The 12898-nt window shown below is 47.2% G+C and overlaps 1 protein-coding gene across 3 annotated transcripts in view; it reads left to right on the top strand.

Annotated features, from left to right (window-relative positions):
• Positions 1 to 12898, top strand: part of Rab11fip1 (RAB11 family interacting protein 1) — a 33520-nt gene that overhangs the window by 6585 nt on the left and 14037 nt on the right. For all 3 annotated transcript variants that reach the window (XM_021219551.2, XM_021219550.2, XM_029532311.1), the window contains exon 2: positions 11772 to 12214. In XM_021219551.2, the coding sequence (XP_021075210.1) occupies positions 11772 to 12214 (443 nt within the window). The remainder of the gene's footprint in view (positions 1 to 11771; positions 12215 to 12898) is intronic.

Raw genomic sequence — 12898 nt, 5'->3', positions numbered from 1 at the left:
TAAGAGAGGAAAAAAAAAGAATAAAGAGGAAAGGGAGGGGGGGTGGGAGGGGGGTGCTGTGCAAAGGCCCTGAGGTAGAAGTAGGGTAAGGTTAAATGGAAAGGAAAATGGAAAGGAATGGCTTAAAATCGAAAGGAATTGGAGGCCACCCAGTGTTAAAAGGATGTGTGATCCAGTTTGTCCAAGTTCTTGAGTGAAAAGGGATTTGAACTTGGCCTAGTGTGGATCCCACAGACCAGATGGGAAGCTGTTGTAATCACTGAGGAGGTGCAGTGGTACAGTCAAATACGGTGATGGTTATGGAGGTGGCAAGTAGTGGGTCCTCTCAGAAATATATTATAGATTGAGTTGCTCTCCCTTGGGACAGATTGGCTGTGATGGGGGAAGGTGGCAGGGGTTGGCCGGGGTGGTGGGGGGGAGCAGGGGGAAGGAAACGATAAGATTAAACAGGTAAACTCAGGGAACTGTGCGTTGAAAAGCGAACCAGGAAACAGTTCTGCTTTCTCACTCCAACAGTCACCCTGATACCAGGGTGAGGTCACCATGACAAAGAACCCTGGGCAGTGCCACTTGTGATCTGAGTCTTCTGTTGAAACCAGTGACTCCACTGAAAGTGCCATTGAAAGCAGGGCGTGGATGCCTGTGTCTACAAATGCCGACTGTTTTAGTGCGGGCCAAGTACCTGCTTGGGAATTGTGTGGTTGGTGTGTGACCTTGTTGGAGTGTTCTGGCAAAGTTGATGACATCACAGTTTCAAGGAATACAGGACCCAGGAAATGAAAACCTGATATAACAGTGGGGAAGAACGTCCCTGTGCAAAAAAAAAAAAACAAAAAAAACAAAATAACACTCAAGTATGCAAACCGTCTATTTCGCATTGGAGACAGCGAGTAGTGGAAAGCCGTCTTCTTAAATTCCCTTCTATCCAAAGGTCTTTACAGTGTTTCTATAGCTACCGTCCGAGGAAGAAGTTTATAAACAGTATCTGATAGGCCATTTGAATTGTAGCTATTAACTTTGAAATGCAATAATTATATTATAAGCAGTACGTGTACTTGTTAAAATACCATCAACTCCCCACATGTAGCTGCTTAGCTATTCATTAAAACACTTTGCCATGGGAAAGGTGGCTTCGCCCTCCCTCCTCGGAGGACAGCTAGTGCTGGCTTAAGCTTAAGCTCCAGGAGTGAGAGGGAACTCAAGACTGAGGTGGAGGAGAAAGTGGGTGACCAGAGACCATTTGATCTTTACATCTTACAGCAATTCCCAGAGTTGCCTTTGGCTCTGGATCTAGGGCAGGCCTCCAAACCTTCAGGGACTTTGAAAAACACCCAAGCCATGTATTGATTGGCAAGTTGGTCTTCCCCACATGGTGCCCCAAGTCAGACAGAGTTCATCCCCCCCCCAGACCCTCCCCCCAAGAGACCATGCCTGAGACGCCTGCTTTCACCTGACCACTTCTGTCTTGTTTATTGTGTGATCGGGGGACTCGGTCATTGTTGAGAGTCAGTGAGTGGCTTACTGAGTGAATAGCTGAGATTCCTGCATGGTAATGGTAGTATGCATTCAAGGTTTTTATTTGTCTGGCTTGTTGATTGGTGTGTTTGAAACATGTAGTCCAGTCTGGCTTCAAACTCTTCGTCCTGCAGCTTCTGCCTCCTGAGGTCTAGAATTTCAGGAGTGAAATACCTCCACACCCAACTAAGAGACTAAGAGAGCCTCTTTTTTTTTTTTTTTTTTTTTCTCTCTCTTTTTTGCAAAAGAAGTGTGTTGATAACCTGGTAGAGAAAAAGCAAGAGTCTGAGTATCCAGGCTGTCCCCAGGGGACATGAGGGATGTGCTGTGGAAAGAAGAAAGGCAGCTGTAATTATCTTCTCTGAAAGCCTGCCTTTGAGCTACCCAAAGGGAAGGCATTAACAAGCAATACCAGAGCCGTCCGTCCGTCCATCCTGGAGATGTGGCTGTGATCAAGGGCACAGCTAAGCACCAGAAGAAGGGGATCCTCCAGAAAGCCCAGCCTAAAAAGGTCTCTTGTCACCGAGAATGGTGCCCGGTCCGAAGAGCAGCAGCAGTAGAGGAAGCAGCAGCGGTGGTGGGCTGAATCCCGGGGTATGCAGGGCCGTGACCTCTTAGAGCACGCATGGTTCTCTCACGGAGCGTGAATGTGACCTGGAGGTCACCAAAATGGAACCTCTCTCATTTTTTTACTAACCATTTGTTATTAAGTTGTGATTTAACATAAAACTCTTTGGGCGTGTTTTCTTCCTGCCTTGAAATTACATGGCGATAGTAAGATAAGCCACCTCGTCTCTGCTCCCTTGCCAGGAGCTCATAGAGGAAGAACACCCACCTGTTTACAGGGCGAGGAGTGGACTGAGCGTTCTTTGATGTTGGTCACCGAAGTTTGTTTTCTCTCGTCCAAGGCATGGAGCACCAGACTGACTTTCTTTCCCCCATCCTTGAACGCTGTTTTCATAAGGGCTCTATCACTGTCCTGATAAATTCCTTTGGCAGGCCAGGCACTATAGATACATTGGTGGCGGTTATATCTGAGCTCGGGTCTCACTATAGAATAGCACTCATTGATAGCTTTCTGGAAGATGATCAACTTTATAAGTAGAGCTGATAGGCTTACATGTCGAAAATGAGTAGTTTTCTAATTTGTAGACCATCTTTCAGGATGGGTGCTTGAATTTTTGGTGTCTGCGTAGAGGTCCCGTGGTATGTTGCCACTGACGGCACTGTCCAGCTGTGTTCCTGATTGCAGGAGCTCCTGGCTTCCCCCGTTTCACCCTCTGGTGTGAAAGCCAGAAAGGCCTGGGTGATGGTCTTTACATCCCTATCAAGTCCCAGAACATAGACTTTGATCGTGGGATTTTTAAGCTCTTCATTAAAAAAAGAAGAAGAAAAAGAAAAAAGAAAAAACTCTCTGGAAATGATATAAGAAAACTAAACTGAAATTATATAGTGCTAATTGTGTAGGTGAAGGTGAATATTTTCCTGTACCTTCAAATGCAAGTCCCATGGTACTTACTTTAGATGGGTGTGTTTGAGTATTTGGTAACTAACATAGAACTATTTATCTTCGTGTCGGGAACCATCTGACTATGGTCAGCTGTAGCATGCTCAGGTGTCCTGTAGCCATCAGACTTGGTAATGTGAAGATAATAAGTGTTAGCTTACAGGTGATTCCCCTAGGTTCTCCTGGGGACCTAGCCCCCGCTTACATTGTCACCTGCTGCCTGGCAGGGCCTTCAGGTGTGTGCAGCCAGATAAAAGGACCCCACCCCCGTTCTCTCAAGATAGATAGATAGATAGATCTCCCCTCCCCCACCCCATGTGTTCCTAGCCGGTTTCTCTCCCTGCTTCTGTCCTTCTCTATGCCCTATACTCTTCTCTGCCCTCATGGCTCTGTTCCTGTCTGTCTATCTGTCTGTCTACATGTCTGTCTACTTGTCTGTCTTTATGCCTTCTCTGGGTGCTCACTCCCCCCTCCTTCCCCCCAAATGAGCCCCTTTATAATAGATCTGTTGCATGGTGTAATTTCTCAGAGGAACACCTTGGCATGGGCCTGCCAGGTACCTTCTCACCGCGTTATAGTGTATAACTATAAGGCATGTGCCCTATGCTACAAATAAAATTTGCCTGTGCATTCCGATTCCAGCTAAGTAATAGGTATAGCTGCAGTTCATGGCAGGCCGTGTTCTAGACACTTAGATCATTGGAGCTTTATGAACTCCTTCTGAAGCAGGTGCCCTCAGCCTTGTTTCAGAAGGGGAGCTGGAACCAGAGAAGAGTTAGACGGAGTTGCACAGGGTCTCTCAGCTCAAAACTACTAACTGCACAGGGGGAAAAGAACCCTAGAGGAAATGTAGGAAACAGTAGTTGTTGGACTGGCATGGCTTGAGACCACTTTTAAAGCATACTTGATTTTTCTTCTTCTTGTAACACACCTTACTTTTGTATGTGTGTGAGGGGGTGGCTTTGTTTTTGCTTTTGTTTATTTCTGAGACAGCATCTTTGCCATGTAGCTCAGTCTGGCCTGAAAGTCTCAAATCCTCCTGCCTCAAGTCTAAGTGTTGGGATTCCAAGTGATCTCCGCCATGACCTGGTATCTTGATTACTGAAGACTACAGTGCCGGGAACATTTTTTTACACTTCTTTGTCCCCCACCCTCTGTGTGTGTGTGTGTGTGTGTGTGTGTGTGTTTCACTACACATGTGAAGTTCAGAGGAACAATTTAAGGTAGTTTGGTTCTTCCACCACATGAGTCACAGGACCTAACTCTGGTCATCAGGGTTGGCCACAGTGACTTATCTGCTAACCACCTCAGCAGCCTCCAAATCATTCTCACCTGCCTTTCCTGTGGGTTTTTGTTTTCTCATGTCAATTGCTTGTTCTTAGGACCAAGTTTGGTGTCTCCTAATGAATAGCCTTTTCAGTGCTACTAAAATGTTTTGGAGATGCGGTAGGAGCGGTCCATCCACTGCTCTCGGGATGGACTAGTTCCCCCAGCAGCTGTCTGTAGGCAGAAGGAAGGATTGGGGGGGAAGGTTAGCCAATGGGTAATTCTATAATCAAAGCTCAGCCCAGGTTGCCACCTACCCACCCCATTCCACAGCAGAACTGGCTAAACTGCATAGCTGCTGTGGAGGACACGGGTGCCAGCAGTGTGTTGGAGGCCGTAAACATCTCTGTCCCTGCTACTCTGATCGGCTGCTGTGCGTGCTATCCAGGGCAGAAGTGTTTTTGAACCTCAGTGGCCCGGCCCACAGTGTGGCATTCTGCCCTATTTATAATCGCTGGGGAAGACAGCTCCTGAGCTGCTCCATGAAATGTCCCTATCTAGGAAAAGACTGTGCTCCGCTTTCAAACCCCCTGGATGGTGCTATTCTGTTCCTGCACCTTCCTCTCAGAGGAGCCATAGGCGGCTAGATTCTGATGCTGGGTTTCTATGGGGATGACGCTGGCGTTCGTCATGTGCTGCTGGAGCCTGTAATTGAGAGTTGGCCCTAAGAGAGAAGTGGGTAGCTGTGCTGACCCTGAAGTCTTAAGCTAGACCCTGAGACCCTGAAATGAACGCTGACACATCTATAGAGTGGTGAAGCTGTGGTCTTCTCAACCTTCCGGTTTCTGGACCCTTCTGGCGCTCAAAGTAGATGCTATATTTATTAGTTTAACGAGAGAGGTGGCTTTGTATTCTGTAGGGTCTTAAGTTAGTAGAGTCTTCGTGGTGAAATTTGTACTTTAGTGGGAGTGTCCTTTTATGTGGAATATTTTTACGTTCTTCACAGTGAGGAAATTTCCAGCAGTTGTCTCAGTGTTTAAAGTTAGAAATTAGTGGCAAGACTAGCCTCTAGGCTTGGTGAGTAAAGGCACTTACCTCCAAACCCTTCAATGCCCGGGAGTCCGGGAGTCACTCTGCACCAACCCTACAAGGGGTGCTCGCCAGGCATGGTTGCTTGCACACGTACAGTGTGTACGCACGTACATACACACAAATAAATACATAGACAAACAAATAGAAAGCAGGCAGGTGCTGTCCCAGTGCAACTAATGCTCTGTGATGTTTGGTGCCCAGGTTCCTCCCTGACGGCAAGCCATGGCCCCCCTTCACCGCTCTTAACTACAGTGCAAAGGGCATAAATACGTTTGCAAGGGATCTCTAAGACTGTGATTTCTCTCTGTGTGGCTGGCTGCCTTGTGGAATGTGAACAGCATCTGATCCAGCTGCAGAGTGACTGTTTCTGAGGAGTTCCTCGTAGCCCTTTACCCACCGGTGTAGTGCGACGAGCTTTACATCTGTAGGGGTGATGGGGGGCGGGTGTGTGTGAGATCTGTTTTTCCTCATCTGTGGAGAAAAATCCTGTCCTCCTTCACATTCCCTAATCCACTCACCCTCCCTTCTTCCTCCTCCCCATCCCCAAACAAGGAGAGGGTCCATCTCACTGTGTACACAAGGCCAGTCTCCACAATCCTCCGATTTCCCTCTCCCAAGTGCTAGGACTATAAATGTGATGGTTGATCTCCTTAAGGCACCATTGAACATATGTAGGAAACACAAACAATGTATATATTTTTAGATGTTAACATTATCTTGGAATCCTCACCACCACCCCCAGCCCCCTGCCCCAAAGAACCCCTGAGTAAATGCCACAAGGTAGGTAGGTGATTTGGATAATGTGTATTTTTCACATTATAGGAACAAAGACTGTCACTTGGGAGAGAATACAAAACTGGGCGTTGCTTCTAGGAGAGTATGGGAAAGGGACAGCAGAAGTAAAGGGACCAAGTTCCTTATTCTCTGCCACATTGTGTGATTGAGATTTTATCCTATTATTTAAAAATAGTACATATTAATTTTTATTAATTATTAATATACTGTATTACATATTAATATATAATATATATTAAAATATCCTACTGTTTTAAAATATTATAGAAGGGCTAGACATATAGCCCAAGGGTGGAGCCCTTGCCGCATATACATAAGACCTTAGGTCTGATTCCTATACCACACACCCACACAGGTTTACACACCAAACCCCAAAATGTTTCTGTGCACCCCCCTATCACTTTCTATAGGTTCAGAGGTCCTTTTTAATTTCAAAGGACTAGATTTTAATTATAATAGTAAAATATAAATGTTAATTTTTTAAATATAATTACAAATTATAAAAAATATGTAATAAATGATATACTTTTAGGAGGGATCATTTGATTTTTTTTTTAAATTTTTTGATAGGCGGAGGACTTTTTTCATATCATGAGCTTAAAAAATAAACTCGCTGCATGAGATTATGGCTGTCTTACTGTACTCTGTCCTTTGGACAGAAAAAAATGAGCCCAACCCTGATCCCAAGATAACGGCCGTGTTCTGGGTCTATGTGAAAGGTAATGCTGGAACACATACATTACTACTTTATGCTGTGTGGCCATGCTGGGCCAGATTGTTTATTAACTGCTTCTCTCGGGGACAGGAATTAAGTGAATTTTAAAAAAAGATTAAAAAAAAAAACAAAACACTGAAAAATGGAGTTGATTGTAATGTTGAAGCCCACAGCCATAATCCGATTTGGGATTCCTGAGGGCGTGTCACTCATAAACTTTGTTAACAGAGTTTTCAGGCTCAAAGCCTGGGCCCCTGGCTGATCAAAGGCTTGCCCACCAGCCCCAGTGTGCCTGCCTCTAAAGAGACCAGACATACTAAAAAACAGGAAAGGGGGTGTGTTCAACATGGCCACAGCGGGAAGAGGTCCAGCTCTCCACCCCTGCCCCCGCCCCCAGTCTGATTTGAGGTGGGTTTAAGTACAGGGCAAATGGCATACATCACTAAGCAAGCCTGTCATAGTGAGACCCCACCCCCACCCCATCATCCAACAGCATTGCCTAGCTCCATTGCACCTTGTAAGTTGTCAGAACTGTGTGAAATCTCTTCGTAGGAGACAGTTTCCTCTTCTATCTAGTTGGCACCGGGCTCCCTTTCCTCAGTGTGAGACTCCTGAGGACATTTTAATATTTGGGACACGGGTGTCTCTTTAGAATATCTTGTCTGACTACGAGAACATAGCCCACAAGATCAACTAGGCAGGGCCCCACAGGGGCTCGCAGAAACCCGGTGTGGGTCTGAGCTGAGCCCTCTGCTTGTCTGTTACGACGTGAAAGCTTGCTGGTCCTATAAGTGGGGCTGTGTCTGACTCTCGCCCGCACTTGAGATCTTTTTCCTCCTACTGGGTTGCCTTGTCCAGCCTCGATGTGAGGGCATGTGCCTAGTCTTAGTGCAACTTGATATGCCCTGTTCAGTTGATATCCCTGGGAGGCCTGCTCGGGTTTTTTTTCCTTTTTCTTTAAGGGAAACAGGAGGAGTAGATCTAGGGTGTGGAGGAGGATTGGGAGGAAGAGGTGGAGAAACTGCAGTCAGAACACTCTAGGTGGCATTTGCCAGGGAGCTCACTACCTCTGATTGCAGGTCTTCTATTCACACCCCCCAAAGGAGCCCTGCTGGCAGAATTTGGGTCTGCTTACAAAAACAAGCAGCATGAACAGTCGGTGAGGTTTTTGCTCACATGTGGTGCTGCAGGTTTCCAAAGCCAGTCCAGCGCCAGTGCACGAGCAGCGGGCAGTCGTTGGTGGGAAGCGTTCCGGAGCCGGCTCAAAGTTTGCTTAAAATAAGCACTTCAGCCCAGGAAACCTTTCAAGAAAGGCGAGCCTGGTCCCAGGAATGGTCGGGTGGCGTTCTCTGAAGGTCTTGAATGTGTTTGCATGCCTGACTGACAGAAAGTTTGGTGGAGAAGCACCCGCCCTGTCCCTTTTCCTGACTGGCCCTGAGGGCCTGCAGCCCCTGCTGTGGTCATCTGAGCTTCTCCTTTTCAGGTTTCTACAAGTGATATTACAAAAGCCCAAACACCTTTTTCATCACCAAGGCAACTGTGACTATCAGGGAAGAAAAACACAAATAGTCCCCTCAACCTCTTGACAAATATGCAAAGTATTCCAGGCCCTGCCAGGCTCGCCCTGGGAAGATAGAGGCAGGGAAGAGCTGATGAAAGACCTGTATCTTCCAGCAGTGGCTGTTCCTCCCCTACTACTCCTTCCCAGCCATGTCTCACAAACCATGAAAGCTCCTCTCTTTGCCGGNGGGGGGGGGGGGCAGCATCTCACATGACTTTGTTGGTCCTGGCTGCATCTCTTGATGCACTTCATGTTTTTTCCTGGCAGTTCTCTGCTGGATCTTCAGTGGTTATCTTACAGATTACGATTTGGTGGCGAGCTATGGTGGCGTTTCCCTCCTTTTATTTTGGGATATTTAAATTGAAAGTGTACAGACTGGGCTTTCCCTCTGTATTAGAGCGCTTGCCATGAGGCCTTGCAGTTCGTCCCTAGCACCCCACCACCATGCACACACATGCGCACTCACTCCTGTGCAGGGGCACACACAAAGTGGAGGGGAAAGCATCTTAAACTCTGCCCAGAAAGAATTTGAAAGTGAATCAGGAGAATGAGCTTAAAGCAAGTTTTCTGGTCAAGGAGAATGGAGAGGGACTCAGGGAATGTAGAATCTTTGCCAGGTCTGCAGCAGCATTGGAATCCTGGCCATTTCTAAGCGGTTCCCTAACCTGTAAAGTGAATGCACTTCCACTCCATGCCATCCTGTGAGGCGCAAGTGTGAGAGATGCGGGGCATGCTGGGAGTGCTGCTTGAGGGTTAGGGTTCTACTTTCCTGTGTGCAGAATTAGTCAAATAGCTGGGGGGTTGGGAGGGGTAGAGAGAGTGGGGGAGGGATTGGCCTCTGCTGAGCTACAGTCAAAGGTGAGAGAGGAAGTTGTGCTCATTTGGACAAAACCATCATTTCCTTAAAGTCCAGGCCCTAAGCTTTTAAGTAGGTCACTGAAGAAGAAGAAAAAAACAAAACAAACCCCCCCCCCCGTAAGTTCTCTGTGAGGTGGCCTGTGGGTGGCTCTCTGGAGGCCAGGTATTGGGAGCTGCTGTTCCTTAATGGCCTGCAGTGAATTGGGCTCCTAGTTCCCTAGAGATCAGGTTTCCAGAAGGAAAGTGAATGCCAAGGAGCATCCCCCTTCCTGATGTTTGCAGTCAGGATATGTCTGGTACCCTGGCATTTGAAACAGTTTTGCAGAGGGCCATGTCAAATGTTTTTGATGATGTTTGCAATATTGTTTTACAGTAGCTAAGTCAGATGTGAATGCTTTACGGTCAGGCTCTCATTACTTCAAATTGCAATAAAATACAATTACATAATTACATAAGGTAAAAGTATATAATAGAAAATATAATAAAAATTTTATAATAACAACCCTTATTGAAAGAAAATATGACATTGGAACTCCCCCCCCCCCAAGATAGGGTTTCTCTATATAGCCCTAGCTGTCCTGGAACTCAGTGTAGACCAGGCTGGCCTCAATCCCAAGTTCTGGCATTAAAGGCCTGTGCCACCACTGCCTGGCTAAACATACCAGAGTTTTTAACAAAGAAAAGAAAACACAGAGACACGCCCACAAAAAGCAAAACCTATAAAAACACAGAATCAGAAACCATAATATACAAGCAGAAGATCAGTAAGGCTCAAAAAAGAAGAAAAAAATCCCAGACAAAGCAGCCTGTGATAGAAGGTGGACAGAAATACTACTGAGGTCATTGTTCCTGTTGGCTAATACCACTGGGCACGGGGCCTGTGCGCCAGTGTGGTTTGTATATCTAGGGAGACTCCCTTGGAGAAACTAATGTTTCCTTTGCAAGCTGTTGTCAGTTGGAGATAGCTTTTGGGTTAGGATGGGCATGGCCTGTGTGCACTTCCCCTCTTAGCACTGGGACCCCATCTGGCTTGAACCCCATGCAGTGCCCTGTGCATGCTGCCACTGTTGGCATCAGGACCTCCGAAACCTGTGATATCCCATAGGCGGGACCTACAGACCTGTTGCCAAGACAACGGCCACCATATTCCCAGAATCCACCTGGCTCACCTCCCACCTTTACCTGCGTTATGTCATTATCCATATATGCAGGGGAACGCCTCCCCCCTTCCCTCTTCTCTTCTGCCACCACCTTCCTTGCCTCTCTTTCTCTCTCCCAATAAACCTCTTACATGTGGAACTGTTTTGGCCTGGGGTGCTGTGTTCAGACTCGAGCCGCTGTTGTAATATATCAGCCTCCATCTCTGTGGGAGCATATGTGTGTCCGGCCTGTTATCTCGAAGGCCTTCTTAATGTTCTCTACTCCCCCTGGCTTTCATAACCTTGCTACCTCCTCTTCCACAGGGTTCCTGAGCCAAGGGGAGAGGTTTGATGGAGACCTCCCACTTAGGACTAGTGGTCCAAGATCTCTCGCTGTCTGTATGTTGTCCGGTTGTGGGTCTCTGTTAGTTCCTGTCTTTGGGGGTTTGTTTGTTTGTTGAGGTAGGGTCCCATTATGTAGCCCTAGCCGGCCTGGAACTACACAGACCAGGCTGGCCTCAAACTCACAGAGACCTGCCTTCCTCTGCCTCCCAAGTGCTTGGATTAAAGGCATGCGCCACCACACCTGATTTAGGTAGGGTCTTGTGTTTTCTAAGCTGGCCTCAAGCTCCTACCATGCCCACTGACTGCCCCAATAGCTAGGACTCCAGGCCTGCATCGCTGTGCCAAGCTCTTGATTTTTAGAAATAGCTCATTATTGGGTTACTATTCTAGCTGATTTTAAGGGTTGAGGGTGGAGCTCAATGGTATAGTACTCGTATAGTGTGCTCAAGGCCCCAGGTCTATCCCCTAGTAAGATGAAAGCATTAAGTACACCAGACTACCTTTGTCTAGCATATGGGCAGAACGACTTTACTTAGAGATGAGCGTTCAGGGCCAGGGCCAAGTGTTCTGGAGCCTGTTCTGCATGCCGGCCTTGTTCAGTCCCTTGGTCTACAAAAATGAACAGATAAGTAAAAGCAAAGTTCTCTCCCCTCCACGGAGACAGAGTACAAGTGCATTTGTGGGCTGGAGAGATGGCTCAGCAGGTAAGAGCACCGACTGCTCATCCAGAGGGTCTGAGTTCAATTCCCAGCAGCCACATGGTGGCTTACGACCATCGGTAATGGGATCCGATGCCCTCTTCTGGTGTGTCTGAAGACAGCGACAGTGTACTTGTCTAAGTAATACTAAATAAATAATATTTTAGAAGCGCGTTTGTGTAAGAGGTTAGAGCAGCGGAGAGGAGAGGCTGCTGAGGGGATCAGGAGCCCTGCTAGAACCGCTTCCATCCAGAGGTAACCTCCTCCTCTCCTCCTTTAGATGGTACACCTTGAAGTCCAAACCCGGAAAGAAGGACAAAGAGCGAGGGGAAATCGAGGTCGACATCCAGTTTATGAGAAACAACATGACGGCCAGCATGTTTGACCTCTCCATGAAAGACAAGTCCCGGAATCCCTTTGGAAAACTGAAGGACAAGATCAAAGGGAAGAATAAGGACAGTGCCTCAGATACCGCCTCGGCCATCGTCCCCAGCACGACACCCTCGGTCGACAGTGACGATGAGTCCTTCTCAAAAGACAAGAAAAAGAAGTCAAAGATCAAGACTTTGTTTTCCAAGTCGAGTCTGCAGAAGACACCACTCTCCCAGTCCATGTCCGTCCTGCCCACTTCCAAGTCAGACAAAGTCTTGCTGCGGGCTGGGGACTTCCAGTCCCGGTGGGACGATGATGACCATGAGGATGAGTCCTCCTCTGCCTCGGATGGTGAGTTCCCGTCTTTGCTCACTCACCCTCCTCCCCAGTTTACCTGACTGTGCTCTGAGAAGGGAGAGGGAGGCCTTCAGGTTTTAGTTCACTACAGTGACAATGGTACGTGTTCTTTGTTTCTTACAAATCTCCAAGGGTTTGGCTTGCAGAGTCAGTGCATTTGAGGGCTTTTGTTGTTACTTGTTTTCCTCACAGTCCTGCGAATCCGGCCCAGGGCCTTGAGTGTTGTCAGTAAGAGTTTTAACACAGCTCCAAACCCTCAGCTCCTACTGTATATGAAAGAAGACTGTAGGTCCTTGTGTGTGTCATATTTCATTAATTTATCAGATGTCTGCTGAACTGTTATCGTGTGCTTGCCTCCTATGAGGTTCATCCCTGATGGAAGCTCAGTAGTCCAGCCTCCTTAACTCTGAATTGTATAATCTGAGCTTCAGCTACAATTACTAACTCCCTTTTAGGGGTCAGATTCTGTTACTTTTATCAAGAACATGGCCTTTTCCGTTGGTTTAGCACTGGATTTCTTAAATTCTTCACTGCGGATTGTTCGGGCCATTGTGAGGAGCCGTCTTGTGTGTTGTTGCATGCTTAGGATCTTCCTGTCAGTTATCATGACTGGAAATGTGTCCAGATGTTGAACAGATTGACAGATGCCCCTGCCCATTGCAACGGCTCATTCCCATC

The sequence above is a fragment of the Mus pahari genome, chromosome 19 (genome assembly GCF_900095145.1).
Source record: "Mus pahari chromosome 19, PAHARI_EIJ_v1.1, whole genome shotgun sequence".
In the NCBI taxonomy this organism is placed as follows: Eukaryota; Metazoa; Chordata; class Mammalia; order Rodentia; family Muridae; genus Mus; species Mus pahari.
This window is presented reverse-complemented; position numbering and strand designations above follow the sequence as displayed.